Source organism: Hemicordylus capensis, chromosome 1 (genome assembly GCF_027244095.1).
Source record: "Hemicordylus capensis ecotype Gifberg chromosome 1, rHemCap1.1.pri, whole genome shotgun sequence".
NCBI lineage: Eukaryota > Metazoa > Chordata > Lepidosauria > Squamata > Cordylidae > Hemicordylus > Hemicordylus capensis.
The window spans coordinates 74,982,883-75,003,649 of NC_069657.1; the positions used below are offsets into that span (position 1 = coordinate 74,982,883).

At 47.6% G+C, this 20,767-nt stretch overlaps 1 protein-coding gene across 4 annotated transcripts in view; it reads right to left on the reverse strand.

Moving 5' to 3' along the window:
- The window catches only part of UBR1 (ubiquitin protein ligase E3 component n-recognin 1), a 183,595-nt gene that overhangs the window by 22,524 nt on the left and 140,304 nt on the right, over nt 1-20,767 (reverse strand). For all 4 annotated transcript variants that reach the window (XM_053271283.1, XM_053271299.1, XM_053271291.1 and 1 more), the window contains 2 exons: nt 12,922-13,055; nt 3,021-3,129 (listed from right to left, as the gene is read on the reverse strand). In XM_053271283.1, coding sequence (XP_053127258.1) covers nt 3,021-3,129; nt 12,922-13,055 — 243 coding nt within the window. The remainder of the gene's footprint in view (nt 1-3,020; nt 3,130-12,921; nt 13,056-20,767) is intronic.

The window sequence follows — 20,767 nt, forward strand, 5'->3', positions numbered from 1 at the left end:
TTTCCAAAGACACCAGGTGGGTGGGATCTAGAGAGCCATTGGGAGGAAGGAGACTTCCTTTTGTCAGAGGTGGGGCAGAACAGCACATGTGGCCAGGGAGGATGGCTGCAACAAGGATGACTGCAGCTCTTGGAAGATAGAACTGCAGGGGCTTGAATTCTCATCCAGGGTTTGATGAGTTCAAGACAAAGGAAGCCAGGGCTTTGGCTTCGGGAAGTTTAGTCTAGGGAAAATTTGTTTAGTCAGATTTTGCACTAGACTTTCTGTTTCTTTGGCGAGAAAGAACTTTCTTTGTTGTAAACTGCCCAGAGACATATGTTTTGGGCAGTATAAAAGTATGTTAAACAATAAAAAATAAATATATCCCTGAAACTGTTCTATGATTGTTTACCTGTAACTTAACTAAACTAAGAAAAACTAGCCTTCGCCCATGCAGCCACGGTGTTGCAAAAGACTCTGTAACCTTTAAAGGTGTGTTTGTTTTGGTCCTTGCAACTGGTTAACCATGATTTTTAAAGTGTGCCACCCCAACATCATCTGAGGTGCTTTTTGAAGTATTCTTGTAACCTACTGAGTATTTTTACCTGCAACAAGCTGAGAGCGCCTCAGAAGGAAGTAGTCTGTAGCATTTGAATAAAACTGTTTTTCCTTTTTGTTCTTTTCTTTTACAAGCCTCTCCAAGTGGGGGTTTTAACTTAGGAGAAAGTGGGGGCTGAAAGGGGGCCTTACTCTGGTGAAAGCACGTCCTCAGACATTCAGCAAACTAACAGTTTTCTCACCACGCATAGGCTTACACGTGGAGGATTTTTGTTTACTTTTCCAATAGCAAAAGAAAGCAGGTTTTCCCTGAGAATTCCACCCCAAGCCCAGGGAGGTTCAAGCTCTGTAATAGAGAGGGGTGGAGGCAGCAGCCTTTAGAACCTACCAAAAATTACAGGAACATTTTGAAGTAGCCTTTGCCAGAAAGCTCAGCAAGGATGATTCAGCATTTTTCCTTCCCTTCATGTGAGCTTGACCCAAGAAAAAGGCTTTAATCCGCTACACAGGCTATGGGTGCTCTAAATAGAGCAATGCTGTGCTTTTGTGTGTTGGGAAGTTCTGGCAGTGATATCCCAGAGACTCTTTTCCTGATTCTAGGGAGGGTGGCCAAGTTGCCACAGAAACAAGCTCCCTGCCTGGCAGTCTGCATTGCTTGCGGACCTTGCAGTTGACATCCACTGCCCTGAGGTTGGGATGAAGAGGAAAGAATGCCGGGTTCCCCAGCACCTGCTTATCTGCATATGGCATACAGATGGAGCAGACCCAGGATTTTTGAATTTATGTAAAATGTATGTCCTGTTGGCCCGCTCCAAGGCCATGCACGTGGCTAGTAAATGGTACATGGGGTGTCAGAACCTCCTCTGAGGTATGTGCAAGGTTTCAGAGGAATTTAGGGAGAGGGAGATAGTGGAGAACCAGTTCTACTTTTTTACCATAGAGAGTTGGGGCCATCACTAAAGCGGGGCCCCCTTGGATTCACTGGTGATTGTGTGGGCTGGCTCAACTTGTAAGCTTGCAGTCCAAGGGGTGGGAATTGCCTTTCAGCAGGCACAGCACAGCTCAACCATATTTCCAGTAGAATGTGCCTCTCATCATAGGGCTAGCCCAGTTGGCAGCAAGCTGCCCGACAGCAGATTTTGGATTGTTCTGCAACGAGTGCTTTGCCAGGGTCACCCCTTGCAACATCTTGCCTGGTTAGGGTGGGACAGCTGACCCACCAGCATCATTTGCCCCTCCTCCACCTGTATATACTATACCAGCAAATGGGATTTTCCTCTCCTCTCCCATGCTGAAAGTGGAATTCCATCCCCTCCGAAGTCCCAAAACCGCCTGAATTCATGCTTGTGTGGTGCTTCCAAGGTGCAGTGCTACTTTGGGGGTGGTGATGCTGGCAATAGCGCTGGCATTACAGAGCATTTAAAGGGCTCAATTGCCCTTTTCCTGCTGTGGGCGGAATGCTCAGAAAATGCACAATTGCGCTTGGCATGCCCCCTTTGAGATGGTGGCCAATTGCAGCTGACTTGCTGATAAAGTGACACTTTGCTCACAGTCTGGCTGTGGAGCTGGCTGGGATCAGCCTTGGGGGCTGAGCAGCAGGGAGGGCCATGGTTCGGTTAACGTCTGTGGTGCGATTTGGAGTTCCAAATCAAAACCTTAGCCTCTGTTAACTGCAGTTAGCCATTACGTCTGAATGTAGCCACTGTGAGGGTTCAAATGAATACATCAAGCTACCTTCATCTCCTGCGTCCAGAACAAGGCTGTGTAATAGCCTCTCATCCACCCATGTTCACCCCTCAAAGCCATGGTGAGGGCTGGCAGCCAGCCATTGCTGCAGCCCCTCTGCTCCAGCTGAAAAGTGCTGCATTCAGGCAGAAGAGCTGCTGCAGTCTCTCTGCTGAAGCAAAGTGCTTCCTGTGTGGAGAAGAGGGGCTGTAAGGTCAACTCTCTAGGAGCCAAACTCACATATACCCATGGCAGCCCTTCTCTCAAGCTGATGCTTCGTAACTAAAGCAAAAGTGACTATAGCTTCAGCACCTTTCCCCAGAGTTGGTGCCAAGTCTGGGCAGATATGCAGCAGTCCATCTGCTTGAGCCAAGCACTTCCCAGCTGGACCTGGGGGGATGTTGTGGTGGCTCTCCTTAGAGCCATGTCCACAGGGTGAAGGCCTGGAGAGTGAAGCTTCTCACCTCAAGATGGGGACTTTGCAGTCAAAACAAGGGGCTGTAGTGGTGGCTTCCCTCCACCCTACCCACCCCACCAGTGGAAATTTTGCAAGTCTCTCACTTGTTGGCAATTTCTAAAACTCAAAGAGATTTCTGATTACGTTAGCTGATTTACAAGGATGCTTGCACCCCATCTACCCACACCAGTTCAAACATCTCTTTCATGTCCATTAAATAGCAACAGTTTCTACAAAAAGGGACAATCTTATGCTGTATGAAAAAAACTAAGAACAACCTATTCAACCAACAAGAACTCACCTCTGCAGCAAGGGTTCCACAGTATCCCAATGCTCTTGGAATAGCAAACACAGATTGGTAGGTAGAGACAAGTAGCTACAAAGTGCTTTGAACTGACCTTCCTCAGCAGCTGCAAAGGAAGAAATATAAAAATGTAAAATTAATTGAACCATTTGACATATACAGGCTTGCTTTGTTTTTTCACACACAAGTTGTATTCCATGCAAATTTAAAAAACAAACACACATCTCAGATGGGGAAGCGTGAAGAAACCCATGAATTCCTCTTACGGAGGATTTGTACAGGGGTATCATGCTGAAAACTGCCAGTTCATTTATTCCAAAATTCAAAGTGACTGTCAGGGCCACAGCTATAACGGTGATGGGGTGTGGGTGCCAGGGGGCTGCCACCCCTTCCACTGGGCACCCAGCCCCAACTCACACTGGTCACTCTCCCTGGCAGCTACGCCAGTGCCTCTGTTCTCACAGGCCACCCTACCTCATCAAGCCAGCTCAGCAGCTCTCTGGCACCACAGCAAAAATAGGGGGGTGGCAGCAGTGGGACAGTGGCAACTGTGAAGGCAAGCAGCAGCAGCAGCAGCACCCGCTGCCATGAAGGCAGGCAATGGTGGTGGCAGGGGGTGGGGTGCAAAGGCAGGCAGTGGGCCCACCCTCAGATCTTGCCCCAGGGCCACCTCCAACCTTACTAAACCCCTGGTGATTGCTACTATGAGTGCTCAAGCTACAAGCTTATTCCCATGCTAAAGAGGACGACAAGAGCGGTTTGGTGTGTACAGAGATGACAGAGCCAAGTCCTTTGGGGGTGCCCATGCAATCCTCTTTGTAGGGTGTGAAAGTTCCAAATGTAGGAGTATGCCTTTGTTCTGGGAGATGAAGACTAAAAAGGAGGGTAGAAAGTCTGTCACATAAGAGAAGTAATGGAAGAGGCCAAGACCAGTTTGTGCTACCACAGATAAAAGAGGTAATCTGAGGTTATAGTAACATGCTTTAAAAACAAAAATTTTCGCCACAACCACTCAACAATGAAAAAGAAAACTATTAAAAACCTATACTTTGTGTTTCTTGGTACTTAATGAAAAATGCAGTTGTCAACAAAACAGCTAACATTCACACTCAGGGGCACTGAAGAAGACTCTCTGAGTCGGAGCTATTAACACAGAAAAACAGGTTGCTTATCTTTAACAGATTATCTTTGTGGGGATCCATGATCACTCAAAACTGGGTCTTCTGCTAACTGGCCCGGCTAGCTGGGCAGAGGCACCTTTTTAACGTGTTGATTCTCTTTATTTAGCACGGGGAGAGTAACTGGCCCTATCCACCCCCAGCACAGTACCTCCAGTGACTGTTGCTGGTGTCTATCTTACATTTCTTTTAGATTGTGAGCCCTTTGGGGACAGGGATCCATCTTATTTATTTATTATTTCTCTATGTAAACCACTTTGGAAACTTTTGTTGAAAATATTTTTTGTTGTTCTGCGCCTGCACAGTAGTCCCGCGGAAGAATCTATAGCTCTGATAGGCGCTCTCTGGCATTGCAAGGTGCAAGGACAGGTGCCAGGACAGGTGCCAGTAAAATAGGTGGGAGAGCACCTCCCTCTTCAGTTCCTGAATCAGCCACTGATTAGAGACTGACGACATACAGAGAAGAGAAGCTACAGGACAACATAGGTAATAAAAACATGGATGCACGCAAGCAGAGGGGATGGCCGGACAGGTGTTGTGAGTGACCATGGATCCTCGCAGAGATCATCTGTTACAGGTAAGCAACCTGTTTAACTCTGTAGGGATCCATGGTCCCTCACACCTGGGTGAGTGTCTAGCTCCGGAACCGGAGGTGGGTGCTAGTGTGTTATAACATCTGTTTTAGAACCACTCGACCAAAGTTAGCCTCAGCAGCAGAACGCAAGTCCATGACATAATGTTGTACAAAAGTGAAGTCTGAAGACAAGTAGCGGCTCTGCAATGTCAGTCATGCTGATTCCCTACATGTGGGCCACTGAAGTAGCCATGGCTCTAGCAGAGTGGGCCCCGACTCTGCTCAGGGGCTAGACCCCCTGTTTCTTGTAGCAGAAGAAGAGTTGTACCAGCCAGTTCGAAAGTCTTTGTCTAGAGATGGCAGAACCTTTGTGGAGACCAGAGTGTGAGATGAACCATTTGTTGGAACACTGGAACAACAGTGTGGTTTAGGAAATACAAGAGACACCTGTGGACATCCAAAGCATATATGGAGTGCTCTAAAGGTGTGGACGGATTGAGGAAGAACGTAGGGAGAACAATGTCTCAAGTTGATGTGAAAGTCTGAGACGATCTTGGGGTGAAAACCAGGGGATCCAGACAAAGTACTACTTGGTCTGGATAAAATTTGGTGTAGGGAGAGTCAGCCCTCAAAGCAGTGAGTTCACTGACCCACCTTGCAGAAGTAATAGCAATCAGGAAGGCAGTCTTTAAGGACAGCAGCTTTAATGAGGATGTAAGAAGAGGTTTGAATGGGGCATATGTGAAGGTGGACAATACAAGTGAGAAGTTCCATGGTTTGACTTGTTCTCTCACTGGGGGAATACAGATTATTAATGCCTCTAAAGAAACGTTTCGATCTGGGTAGACAAAAACTGACTTGCCATCCCAACCTGGGTGACGTGCCAAAATTGCTGTGAGGTGGGCCTTTAAAGAAGAAATTGAATGGCCCAGTCCCTTGAGAGTGGTCAGGTAAAGCAGGATCTGCCTAACAGAGGCCCAGAATGGATCAAAGACCTTGGAGGAAGTGTAGGTCAGGAAGCATTTCCATTTGCACATATAATCTCGCCTAGTGGAGCCCTTGCTTTTGTTAAGTAGGATTTCATCTAGCAGTTCAGCCTCCATGCTGTCAGTGAGAGAGTGCGAAGGACATGGTGTAGGATCAGACCTCCATCTCTTGTTGGAAGGTCCGTCCCTCAGGGGAAGAAGCCTGTGGCTGCCCTTCAAGAGCCTAAGGAATGCCGAGAACCAAGGCTGCCATGGCCACAAGGGGCAAACTAGGACGAATTGGCTCCGTTTTTGAGGATTTTCCCCATCACTCTGGACAATATAGGAAAGTGGAGGAGGTGGTACAGTTTCTCTGCCCATTATATTTGAAAAGCATCACCTAGTAAGTTCTTGTCTCCGCCAGCTTCATAACAGAATAAAGCACACTTTATGTTGTGTTCTGTAGCAAATAGGTCAATGCTAAGAGTAACCCAAGAGTTGGAAATGTCAAGAAGCACCGAGTCATTCAGCTTCCACTAATGTAGTGCTGAGAATGAGTTGTCTCTGCTCAAAGCGTCAGCCAAGACATTATCCACCCTTTTAATGTGTATGGCAACTAGGGGCAAATTGATTCAGGTACAAATCAATTTGTACCTGAATCTAGCTGATTTGGGCAATTTGGGGACAGAACAAATTGCCCCTGTGGTCCATTGGCTAGATTTGGGTCCAAATTGAATTGTGGCATTCTATTCAAAATTCAGATTCCTCCTATTAATCCCCCCAGATCCCCAGCTTTCATTTTTAGAAAAAGCTAAGCTTTAGCCCTTGTAGAATTGGAGTTATGGAGCAAAATGTGTGGTCACTATTTTTCAACTGTTTGGATTCTTTGGTGTATAATAACTTTTCCTCAATAAACGCCTGTGAGGATTCATTACGCACCTTCATTTCTTCTATTCATTTTGACTGTCTTTGGACAGTGCCAAGTGTCAACTGTCATGTGCCAACTACACCCCCTCCTACCCGCAAGGCAGTGGGGAACTACTCAGTTTATGTCCTAGCAATTTTTTCAAGTGCTTAGACTCTTTGGTGTCTAATAATCTTTCCTCATAATGAATGTATTCAATATACACCAAAAAGTCTAAACACCTCAAAAATTCCTAAAAAACAAACTGAGTACCCAGTGGCATGCAGGTTTGGGGGTAGTTGGCACATGGGATGCCACTAATTCCCCACCCACAAAGCAGTAGGGTCAAAATGAACAGAAGAAATGAAGGTGTGCAATGAATCCTGATAGGGATTAATTATGAAGAAAAGTTATTATACACCAAATAATCCAAACACTTGAAAAATAGTGACCACACATTTTGCTCCATAACTCCACTTCTACAAGGGCTAGAGCTTAGCTTTTTTTAAAAATTGAAAGCTGGAAATACCCATTACATTAGCGTTAGGATAGGATGACTTCGAATCTCCATTATTTCCTATGGCTGAAATGTACATAATTAGTAAAAATGAATAAATAAAATAAAAATCAACCAAGTACCACAATGCCTTGAAATTTGGGTGGTAGGTGGAGCCCATGGGGACCTATCCACCACTCAAATTTGGTGCCCCAAGGGCCTTTATAACTGGTCCGAATAAATCCAGACCCAAATCGAACTGAATCTGGGGTGATCTGATGGGACAGATTCGGACATAAAACAAATCACGGGTAATTAGGTTCTAGCACAAATTGAATTTTTTAAAAAAATAGTTTCGTACACATCACTAATGGCAACTGGGTGGATGCTGTGCAATAGGCTCCGGTCCCAAAATAACTGGGCCAGGTTATTCAAAATCTGGAGACTGTACCCTTCATTGTTTAGTTAGGCAATGGTCATGGTGTCATCAAGGTGAACTTGGACAACTTGCCCATGAAGGAAGAGTAGAAAGGTTTTAAAAGCCAATAAAACTGCCAGGAGCTCCAAAAAGTTAATATGGAGCTTCTGCTGTTGGGAGTTCCAAAGACCTTGAGTTTGTAGGGAACGACAATGCGTCCCCCCAACCTTTCAGTGAGGCATCTGTTGTTGTGGGGACATGCATGTGGAAGGGTATGCCTTGAGACAGGGAACCAGGCACAGTCCGCCAGTCTAGCAGTTGGAGGACACCGGAAGGTATGACTAACCACTTTGGGCATCCAGGTTCGGACGAAAAGGAGCCACATCTGAAGTCTCCTAAACTTCAGGCAGGCATTGGCCACTGTTGTGGTGCAGGAAGCCATCAGACCCAGAAGGCACTAGACTGAGCGGGCCCTCTGCTTAGGGAAGGCTTGAAAGGTCGTGATCGAGGCTGAGATGGACTGGAGGTGCTCCATGGACAGGTAAACACGCCTTGTGTCTGCATCTAGGACAGCACCAACATACTGGAATGTGTGCTAAGGGGTCAGGACAGACTTCTTGTGCTTGACACTGAAGCCAAGATCTGCTGAGAGAGGAGAGGTGGGGGGAGAGAGTAAGCAAGCTGGAGTGGGTTCATCTTTGGCAGTAAGAAACCAGTCATCTAGGTATGGAAAAACAGATATGCCCTGCATGCGCAGATAAGCAATCACTGTGCCCATACATCTGGTGAAGACTCTGGGAGCAGTACACAGACCAAATGGAAGAACTTTATACTGATAGGCATTTGAGCCTAGACAGAAGTGTAAAAACTGGTGATGGCGAGCTCTTATGGAGATATGAAAATATGTGTCCTTTAGGGTCAAGGGATACAACCACTCTTCTTCCGATAAGAGCAGCAGAATGGACTATAGAGAGATAATGCAAAATTTGCTGGTTCTTACAAACTTGTTCAATTTCCTCAAGTCGTATATTGGACAGAGGCCCCCATCATGTTTGGGAACCTGGAAGTGTCTGGAGTAGAAGCCAGAATGCATAGAGCTGCATGGAACAGGTTCTATGGCTCCTTTTTGGAGGAAAGCAGACACCTCTTCCTCTAGGATAGGAGTTGTGTGGGTATATTTTATTCCCGCATATGCGGGGAACGTCTCAAACTCAATGACATAGCTGGAGGCAACTATGCTCAACATCCAGGCATCAGATGTTATGTTACACCAGGAAGGGAAGAAAGGGCAAGGCAGATAAAATTAAGGTTGGGGGAAACGGATACTTCCAGGACCTCTAGGTTAAAAAGCCTGTTGAGGCTGGTCCTGCTGCTTAGGCTTCTGTTGGAACCATTGACGTTGCTGGAAGGGCTGTCTGGAGTACTGCCTCAAGCCCCGTCTAAAGTTTCCCCTGTCTTGAGTAGACTTAGGCTGGTAACTTTGTTTATATCCATAACAGTACCTGTTTTGTAATGAAGACTGCTGGGATGGGGTGAATGTTTTCACAGTATACAGAGACCTTTTTTTAGCTTTTCAATTGTGTTGTCGTCATCGTCATCATCATCATCATCATCATCATCTTACATTTATATTCCGCTCTTCCTCCAAGGAGCCCAGAGCGGTATACCCCATACTTAAATTTAAAATTTAAAATCATAGCAGCAATTAATAATAAAAATAACAGTTACAAGGATGGACAGAAAGATCAACCAATCCAATTGCTCAATCATCTAATTGATCACTGGAGGCATTGCTGGGTCCAGCTACATCTGGGGGGAGCCAGGATTGAGAACTCTGGGATGAATGGGTTTTTCACCATAGGAACATAGGAAGCTGTCATATACTGAGTCAGACCATTGGTCCATCCAGGTCAGCACTGCCCCCACAGACTGGCAGGGGCCCCTCCAAGGCTGCAGGCAGGAATCCCTCAGTCCTATCTTGGAGATGCTGCCAGGGAGGGAACCCAAAACCTTCTGCTCTTCCCAGAACGGCTCCATCCCCTGAGGAGAACACCCTACAGTGCCCACACCTCTAGTCTCCCACCCACACACAACCAGGGCATTGGTATCTTTAGAAAAAAGACCTTTACTATCAAAGGCCAAGTTCTCAATCTTATCCTTCATGTTGAACTCCAATGGTGTGGAGCTCAGCCAAGCATGGCGGCATAGGGCAATAGAGCCAGCTAACACTTTGGACTTAGTCTCGGTTAAGTGTTTAGCTGTGCTAAGGTATTGGTGAGTCAGATCTGCTGTCTTAGTAAGAATGTCCATCAACTCAGCCCAAGAAGGTTCAGGTAGGTCATCAGCTTCATCTTTAAGTGAGTCCCAGAGAGACTACTGACATTTTGACATACAAGCCATATAACTTCCTTGCGACAGAGTCTAGCTTCCACTCCTCCTTTCTACTGGGGAGGAATGCTTGTGAGAGGATTTCGATTGGAGTGTGCAGTCCACAACAAGAGAGATGAGCACTGGGTTCTTGAATAGGAAGTAACAAGAAGATTGCTGAATCCTGTACCGGCTTTTCAATTTCTTGGATAGGAGCATCAAAGAGACAGGGGTCCCAGGCAGATTTTGAGGTTGCAACTAGATAGGGATGTGCACGGAACCAGGAGATGGAAGTTTGAAGGCACGGGGGGGGGGGATTTACTTTAAGGCACATGCACCAGGGACTTCTGCTTACTTCTGGTCTGACGAGGAGACGGGGCGGCAGAGAGGTATGTTGCTGCCCCACCAGACCGGTTTAAAATGGAGCGCCGGCATGGGAAAAGCCGAGGGAGAGATAAGTACACCCTCCCCCGCCCTTAAAGTCAACCCCACCGCCTTTGAACCAGCGGAACCTCCAGTCATTCAAACCTGTTCAGAGCCCATAAAGGGCTTCCAACTGGTTCCATGCACATCCCTACAACTAGAGCAGGGAGCATAGGAACTGCTGTTGGGCATGTGGCAGAAGTTGAAGCCAAATAGTCATAAACTGGTCTTTAACAGTGACTTCCGGCTGAGGCAACTTGATTTCCTGAATTTGGACCCTACAAGACTTTGCTTCCTCTACTGGCAAATTTGAAGGAAGATTTGTAAAATTATCATCTGGAGAGGTACCCAGGGATACTTCTGAGATATCGGAATCAGGGACAGAAGAACCCGAATATTCATTGTCAGAGTCTGGATACTCTGGGCCAGGTTCTATAGGGAGTGGTTCTCTTGGAGGCGGAGGATCCCTTGGAAGGAGTGGTTCTGGCCGAGCCACAGTGGCCTCCAGAATAGGTGGAGGGGCCTTTGGGGCTTGAGTCACCTGCCATGAGGAATGCCTTTGAGTGGCTGGTCATTTGAAAGAGTCATTCATGCGAGGCGTAGAGGGCACAAACAAGGTACCCCTGAGCCTCACTGGTTTACATAGCCTATATTCCTCAAAGTCGTAAGGGAGGCATGGAGAGCCATAAGAGAGAATGAGATCAAAATCTCTTCCAGGCATGCAGGTGGCTGGAGTCAAAGGCGCCAGAAGAATTGTTATAATTGAGATGTCTCATGAGCAAATACAGAGTGGAGAAACAATAGCGTTCCCTCCAAGGCAAAGAGAGAGAGAGCACAAGGGAATCCTGGACAGGAAATGCTGATGGAGTCTTTGGGATAGGCATAGGAGATGTAGACTCCTCATTATCTAGACCATGCAAGAGAGTAAAGCCTTTAAAGGTTGTATTAGAAGGAGTAGAGTTTGCCGATACCAGCCGTTTCCAATTCTTGCCTTAGCAATGTAGACATGGAAGGCGAGTGCTGGTCAGGGATGATTTCCGGCACCATCTCATGAGAGAGCAGCCCGACAGGCGAATGTGCTGGTGTTGAGCCCTGAGAGATAATGACTGGAGAAGAAGGTTGTGAGCAGATTGGAGAGAACCTAGTTGCAGAAACTTGTGGCGTAGGTGTTTGTGTATTTAACGTCGATGGTGCCTTTGACATCAACGCCACTGATGTCTATGGAACCCTTTTGTGCATCGAGCCTTGAGACAATGGCTCCGTGTTCTTCTTGGATGCCAGCACCAGAGGTGTCGAGATGGAGTGTCTTGACATTGAAGTGATGGTCTCTGAAATCCTCTTGGGAGTTGACAAAGACAACTTTGGTGCCAAAGGGGTTTACAGACAAGAGCACATCGAAGCAGAAGATCATAACGAGATCTTGATGATTGACTACTTCAGCGAGTAAGAGATCCCTGGCTGAGCTGTAGAAGGGGATGGAGTATAGGCTATCTGCGTTGAGCCCAACATCGGTGTCGAGGTAGATGTTATTTTGTGAGCCGAGCTGGACATCAGCTTGGGGGTAAAGGCAGAAGGCTGGGGAGTGCCAGATGAGCTCTTGGCTGATTTTTGTGCTTTTTGAGCTTCATTTTTGTACTTTTTGATTTTTGTGCTTTTTGAGCTTCAGGTGCTTTTTGTGTTTCATGGGAGGGAGATCATTCTCAGTTGCATTTACCCTTGCGGGAACGCTCCCTTCCTCTATCCAGAGCCGCAGGTTTTTTGAAAGAGTCTTTCACTGGGTGTCAAGTGAGATGGCACTGGAGCCGACGTCGATAGGTGGCTGGATGTCAAGGCCCTTGGAGGCGACGGCGGACTCTTTATCCGAATCCTGGGGCACAAAATACTTTTGTAAAGGGAGGCTTTTAATCTCAACTCCCTACTCAGATGGCTTTTCTTTTAAGGGAAAGGCACACCTTATAGGCACTGGTGTTATGACTACTGCCTAGGCAGTTTAGGCAGTCCTCATGCCTGTTTGAGGACAGCATAGTGCCCCTGCAAGTTCTGCAGCGCTTGAAAGTCTTTGGCGAAGGCATAGCCATAGCTGGACAGACTGAGTCAAAAAACTGAAAAAAGTATTCAAAAACAGGGGGCTGGCAAAGAATAGAGAATAGTTGAAAAAGCAGTCAGAGAAAAGCCAAAAATAACAGATAAAAAACAAGTTTTACTTTACCACAGGAACGAGGGGGAAAGGAGCAGACCCTTTATGAGGGGGAAAGGAGCAGACCCTTTATGAGGCAGCACAAGCAGCGGACGAGAAGGGAAGTGCTCTCCCACCTATTTTACCGGCAGCTGTCCTCATGTCTTGGAATGCTGGAGTGCCTATCAGAGCTATAGATTCCTCCATGGGACTACTGTACAGGTGCAAAAGACCCGGTTGTGTGGGACCATGGATCCCTAGAGATCTTGAAGTTTTGTGAATAAAAATTATTAGACAACTATTTCATAGCAGCTGCTATTTTCCCATCAGATTCCTTGCTTTGCCTTTGTTTGTTTTTTTGGGCGCCTGTTGGGAATCACCACACTTTGCTACTTACCCAATAAAAGTTCCTCAGGTGGAGGCACTCCCAGCAAATAATGGAAAAACAAAGCAGCACAACGAAGGTAGGATGTGATGCCCTTCTTAATACACTCCCACAAATACCAGCCTGGAACTCTTTGGCTATAGCAACTGTAAACAGAGATCAAATACATGTACTTAATACATTTGAATCCTCAGCCTGGTTTAAACAAAAGTTTCTGGCAGATTAAAAACAAATGGACTAAGGCAGTGGTTCCCAAACTGGGAGCCTCTAGATGTTGATGAACTACTGCTCACATCATCCTCAGCCACAATAAATTGTAGCTGGGGCTGATGGGAGTTGTAGTTCAGCAACACCTGGGGGGCTCCCAGTTTGGGAACTACTGGACTAAGGTGATGGGACAGAGAAAGTCATATCAGTGAAGGAGGGGCTTCTTCTCTAGAACACTCCTTAAATTACTATATTATAAAAGTATCTCTTTCTCATGCACAAATAAATGTTTGGGAGATCTGCTGAGAAGCAGACACATTCAACAAATTAGCCTGCATACCTTGATGGTAGAGCTCTATGGCAACATTTTGGACTGAATCTCCCTTTCTCACTTACGCTGCTTATAGTAATCTGAGTGTGATTGCACAGGCACAGGAATTACTTAAACATCTATAGCTCAATTCTATGCCCATTCACTTTGAAGTAAATCCCATTGAGTTTTATGGAAGTCTTCTGGCCCTGATCTGTTTAGCATGGCCACCACAATTTTATAATACTTAAAAATGACCGTTCTGTTGGCTCTCAAAATGGAGTTTAACCAGTATGAATGTATGTTTAGTTTCCCATATCTAAATCTTGATTATGTATTCTATCTAATGTGCCTGTCCTCCTTGGGATTGATTGTATATAAACAATTTTATTTATCTTTTTAAAGTTCATACATATCAATATAGATATAGAAATTCTGCCCATCATTATGCACCAAACAAAACTAGTCTGCCAGTCTTGACCTCCAACATCACTTATTTACAATATTTACAGTTCTGAAGCAATAAGCTGTTGCAGGGGCAGAGCCACCACTGAGCAGCTGGGTTCAAAGAAGCCAGGCCAGCAATCATGGAAGGGCCATGAGAGCCCTCCTTGCGCATGATGTTATGCACAAAAGGGATGTGGCCTGATCACTGGAGGACCCATGCAAGCCTTCCAAGCACATTCCCAGCCAGAGTTGGTTGGCTGGGTGAATTTATTTCCCTTTCTCTCCCTTGCTGGAGAAAGAGAAAAGGAAATAAATGCACCCAGCCAGCAAATGCTGGCTGGGAATGAGCTCTGGAGGTCTCGCACAGGCTCTCCAGAGCCCGGGCCACACCCATGTGCATGTAACATCACACGCACAGAGAGTCACTGGCACGCAGGGAACGTGCAGGGCAGGGTTTACAGTGGATGGGGTAGAACAGAGGCCCCCAGGCTCCATCACTGGGCTGTTGGAAACTACTTCTCCAGTACATTGATACCAATGCTAATGAAATTTATTTTGTCTGTTCTTTCTTTTACCTCCCCTCTATCTGACAAATAATAATAGTTGACATCTGCACAGCACTTTTTGAGCATATAAAGCACTTCACATATATTATCTCGATATACAACAAACTTGAAGCTAAATATTATTCCTACTCTGAAGCTGGGGAGCTAAGGCTGAGAAGGAGCATCTTGCTAAAGGCTTTAAGTGAGTTTATAACATAAGTGAGATTCAAATCAGAAAATCCCTGATTCATGGTCCAGGCTCTTAATCATTGCACTACAGTACTATTGCAACACTAAATTGACCATATGGACCAATTTCACACTCACACCTACACCTGAGTTTTCTGACAGTCTCACCATATGATAGTCACAGCTCTGGGCAACACACAGTGGCAACATAAATCTGGAACTGCAACATTCCATTTATTCAATCTGACAAAAATAAGATATCCTTTACATAGTACTAGAGTGATTTTCTTTAAGATTGGTTTCAAGAGATACTATAATGAATCAAATGAACAAAAACAGGTTGCTTACCTGTAACTTATGATCTGGATGTGATCCGTTGTATTCATAAGAACTGGGTTTCTGTGCCTGCGCAGGGACCTCCCGGGCTGATTAGCTAGCTCCTCTTCGCGCCCCGCCCGTCTGCACGTGGCTTGCAGCTTCCGTTGGAATCGACAGTTGGGGCGCCTCTCCTTCAGATTTCTCGCAGACCGCCATATAAGTGACGATCCGTACACCAGCATCCACTAGTCCAGGCATTCTGCAGCGGGGCCGGCTGGGAGGGACTTATGAATACAACGGATCACATCCAGATCATAAGTTACAGGTAAGCAACCTGTTTATCTGGATTGTGATCCATTGTATCCATAAGAACTGGGTGTTTAGCAAGCTACCCCATAAGGAGGCGGGTGAGGACCGCCAGCTATGCCAACACACGTTTCAACACTGATCTTCCAAAATTCGCCTCCCTAGCCATCTGCAGATCCAGAGCATAATGCTTTACGAATGGTAGATGCAATGACCATGTCGCCGCCAGGCAGACATCTGCCATTTTAATGCCTGACAGATGTGCCGCAGACGTTGCGTAGGCCCTAGTAGAGTGAGCCCGAACCGTCTTTGGCGGTGTTATCTTCTGGCTTTTATAGGCAAGGAAAATCAGTTCCACTAGCCAGTGAGCAAGTCTCTGGCGAGAGATTGGACGGCCCTTGCTACGCCCCCGGAAGGAGAGAAAAAGCTTTTTACTCTTCCTAAAGTCATGAGTCCTCTCCAAATAGTATAGGAGTGATCTACGCATGTCCAACGTGTGGAGGGCCTTCTCTAAGTCCGTCTCCGGACTACTGAAAAAAGTTGGTAGCACTATGTCTTGATTTAAGTGGAAATCTGTTACCACCTTCGGCAGGAATCTCGGATCAAGACGCATCACAACCTTGTGTGGATAGAATTGAGTGTAGGGTCTATCCATCCGCAGGGCCGTCATCTCGCTCACTCTGTTAGCCGATGTAATGGCTACCAAGAATGCCACCTTTAAGGTCAGAAACTTCAGTGGAACAGTCGCCAGTGGCTCAAAAGGTGCCTCCGTTAGGGCAGAGAGAACTAAAGACAGACTCCATTGCTCCACTGGGCTGCGCACAGGCGGGTAAAGGTTATTAACACCCTTCAGGAAACGTTTACATTCCGGGTGGGAGAAAACCGCGGACCCATCCCATCCCCTGTGCTTTGACGAGATTGCAGCCAAATGCAGCTTAATGGAAACATTCGCCAATCCACTCAGTTTGAGCGATGTCAGGTAACGTAGCACATCCCGTGGGGTCGCACGCAATGGCGTGACACTCTTCCCCCTCATATAACTCTTGAAGCGGTTCCACTTGCAGGCATAACTGCGTCTTGTCGACGCACGCCTACTGTTTAGTAAGATGTTGTTTAATAGTTGATTCTCCAAGCGGTCAGCTTGAGAGAGTGCACATCGGGGTGTAACACCTTTCCGTGTTCTCTTTGTAACAGGTTTGGAGCCTTGGGGAACTTGTGGAACACTGAATGAGACATTCCCAGAAGTGTGGCAAACCACGGCTGGCGCAGCCACCATGAAGCCAGAAGTATGCATTTCGTTTGGTCCCGCAATATCTGCGCAACCACACGGCCCATTAACGGCAGCGGGGGAAAAAGATATAACAGTCCCGTCTTCCAGGCCCGTTGAAAAGCATCCCCCAGGGATCCTTGGCCTATGCCCGCACGCGAACAATAATTGACACACTTTTTGTTGGCAACCGTGGCAAATAAGTCTATCGATGGGACCCCCCAGATCCCGAACACCCTGTCGAGATACATCGGGTTGATTTCCCACTCGTGTCTTTGGTTGAAACTGATGTCCCTGCTGAGCCTGTCGGCCAAGCAGTTGTCTACACCCTTTATGTGTATTGCCACCGGGTGAATTGAATGTTGAATGCACCAGTCCCATATTTTTCTCGCAAGTAGGCAAAGAGACAGTGACACTGTCCCCCCTTGATGGTTGAGGTAGGCAATCGCCGTCGTGTTGTCTAGCTCCAGCTGTACTGCTTGTCCCCTTATCATAGGTTCGAATGCCCTTAGGCCCTGGAACACAGCCAATAGCTCCAAGTAATTTATATGCTGAAGTCTCTGCAACTGGGTCCATGTCCCCTGCACGCATACGCTGGCGCAATGCGCACCCCAGCCCGCCATCGAGGCATCTGTCGTTATCCGGGAGGTGGGCTCCTTGGACACAAACTCGACTCCTTTGCCCAAATTGCCCATGTCTAGCCACCACCCCAGGCTGGCGAGGACATGTTGTGGTAATGTCAAGTGCATATTCTGGCCATCCACGTTGGGTCGGAAGTTGTGGAGAAACCAATGCTGCAATGTGCGCATGCGGAGGGGCGTGTGTGACACCGTTGCGGTGCATGATGCCATCAAACCCAACATCCGCTGGATTTGAACCGCTGGCTGCCGTGGAGTCCTCTGAAAGTGACGTATGAGTTCGTGCATTTGGGTAATTCTTTCCGCAGGTAAGAACGCCCTGGCCAATTCCAAGTCCAGCACCGCTCCGATGAAGTTCACTCGAGTCATTGGTTCGAGTCTCGACTTCTTCCAATTCACATTGATGCCGAGGCACTCCAATAAGGCTAGCAGCATCTGCACTTGGCGGGTAAGTAAACTCCTGTCGTGGCTCACCACGAGCCAATCGTCTAAATACGGATACAGCCTCAAGCCCTGAGTTCGTAGGTGGGCTACAACCACCGCCATCACCTTTGTGAACACTCTGGGCGCAGTAGAAAGTCCAAATGGAAGCACCACATATTGATAGATTTGTGCCCCCACTGTAAACCGGAGGAACTTGCGGTGACTCTCCTGTATCCCGATATGAAAATAAGCGTCCTTGAGATCCAGAGTAACTGCCCACTGTTCGTTCACCAGCAGAGGCAGAATTCCCTGCAGCGTCACCATTCTGAATTTCCTGGTCCGAACGAAGAGGTTGAGCCCCCTCAGGTCCATTATGGCTATTATTCCACTGTCTCTCTTTGGTATCTGAAAATACCAGGAATAGTAGCCGGTCAGTCTGTTCGCCCATTGCACCCGCGTGATCGCCTGTTTCTCCAGCAGCACCTTGACCTCCTCCCGCAACACCTCTGTGGCCGGCGTATAGACCAGTCCAGAGAAGGGAGGCCTTGTCTCGAACTCCAACGCATATCCAGTCTGCACTATTCTTAGTACCCACCGGTCGGATGTTATGTTGTGCCATGCTGGCGCACGGCTTGCCAGTTTGATGTTGATCCTGGCAACTACAGGGCCGATGTAGTGGGTCCTGGATTGTAGCGTTGGACTTAATTGGCTGCTGCAAAACTGATGCAGTGGACGAACAGTCCCGTCAAAAGCTCTTGCTGGAAGCGTCCTTGTTGCCTTGACGAGCTGTTTTTCCTTTTTGTTTTTGGTTAAAGCCCTTACCGTGTTGGTAAGGTCTGAATTGCTTTCGGTATTCTTTGCGGTCCCGATACCGATTACTCTTTCTCTGATAATAAGTGCGGCTCCTTGCAGTTGAGCTAGAACCGCTCGAAGGCACCATAAAGGTGCGGGCAGTGAATTTAGATTTTTTCAACGTCTCCATTGACGTGTCTGTGTCCTCATGGAATAAGCCTTTGCCGTCAAATGGCAAGGACTCGACTTTCTCCTTCATGTCTGTCTGCAGGGTTGCTGAGCGAAGCCACGCATGCCTGCGCAAGCTCACTGCCGTCACCATTGCTCTTGATTCCGTCTCCGACAAGTGTTTGAACTCGCTCAGTTGTTGGCGCGTTATTGCCGTTGTTCTTTCGTACACATCATTAAATCTCCATTGGAAGTCCTCCGGAGATAAAGAGGATGAATCCTGTAAGAGCACATCCCAAAGTAAATGGTTATAGCGTGCCATACACGCCGCATAATTAGCAATACGAATTGCTAAACTGGAGATGCTATAGATCTTTCGACCCATAACGTCCATTTTCCTCCCCTCTTTGTCAGCAGGCGTGGAATGACGGTGTCCACTCTTGGTGGATAAAGCGCAACTGACAACCAAGGAGTTCGGTATAGGATGACGTAACAGGTAAGAGTTCTCTCCTTCAGTCACCCTATACAAATTCTCAATGCGCTTGGAAGTCAGAGTCCCGACCCCCACTGAGTCCCATGCCACCTTCGCAGCCTTGTCTATCCCAGGAATCATGGTGAGGGCAACAGGATGCGAAGTCTTAGACCGCTTCATCATATTATAGACCGGGTCAGCAACGTCCGCATCCGGAGAGCTTACGTCCATGCCCAGGGCTTCAGCGATGTCCCTTATGAGGATATGGTAAGCTTTCAATTCCTCAGTTGGCGAGGTGGATAGTTTTGGTGGCACATCCGAAGGGGGGTCCGACCTACGACTGATATCATCTCTGTCAGAGGCCGGTCCCGACTCATCGTCCTCACTGTCATCAGAGGGTGAAGATGATGGTTCAGAAGGAGGAGGTGTTGCTTTCCTCTTTCTTTTCCCAGCAGGTTTTTCTGGCATCCTCGTCTGGACCACAGGTAACTGTGAATTCTCTGGAAGGTAAGTTTGAACTTGCACCAATGGTGTTTGTATAGGCAAGTTCACAGACGGCCCCTGATGGTCTGCATGCTCTCACTGCAGCAGCGGCTGTGCAAGTTGTCCAGCCTGCACAAAATTCCGCAGCCCTTGCACTGGTTGCATTTCTACCTGTGCCGCCTTCCAACGCAAGAACTCTGCATAATCATCCGGCACACCATGGCGGAAACCGCAGGAATGAGTTGGCTGCAGCATCGTAGAGCATCCGACATCGGTTCTCGGATCCTGGACCACTGCTGGTGTCAGTGAGGCAATATGAGGCAGATCAGCCAGCTCTCCACCTCCAGGACCCTCGTCTAAGCCTGTCGACAGGAAGCCGCGAAACGTCGCACCCGAGGGGGTACTCGAACTCGACTCCAGCAGTTCTCTAAGTCCGTCCCCGTGTGTAGCCAGACTCGGAGTCCTCGGCGTCGAGGGGGACTGTGCCGGCATCAATGCCGGTGACAAAAGATGAGGAATCCTCCTCAATGTCGAAGCCGTCAACACCGACGAAGGAGCAGTGCTCACATTCAATATCTGCTCCGGCACCGTGGACGCCGACGGAGGAATGGCATACACCGCCTGGGCAGTTATGGGAGGCTCCGATGCCAAGACTTGCAAATGCCTCGACGCCGATATCGATGTCGATGTCGATTCCAATGTCGATGCCTGTCCCAGACTGCCTTGGTCCAATCTCGATGTCGACGCTGGTGTCGATGTCGAGACTAAAGTCGATGTCGAAGCCGAAATCATCCTGACCGTCGATACCGAAGGTGTCGACGTCGAGGTTGTAGGGGACTCAGCCGAGTCCACGTCGTAAATCTGTGCTGCCGTCGGTGAGGGAGTTCGATGTCGAGACTCCTCACGATGGCGACCTTCCCTCTCAGAAGCATGACGATCTTTATCCTTATGCTTCCGTTTTTTTGAAACCTCCTTTGGTTTCTTAAACAGAGTGTCAACAGCGGTTTTAGACTGCGTATCAGCAGACCCACTGGAACCCAATCCCAGGGAGCTTGATGCACCGCACTCCTTCGACATCGAAGCTCCCGATGTCGATCCGGAACTCATCGACGCCGACGGACGAGGAGTTGGCGGTCGAAGTGCCTCCTCGTATAACGCAGCTCGAAGCCTGAGAGCTCTATTTTGTCTAGTTTGTTTTGAAAACGAGCAGCATATCTTACACGCCTCCGTGTTATGATTCTCTCCTAGGCACATCAAACAGGCGTCGTGATAATCAGTCGACGGCAACTTTGC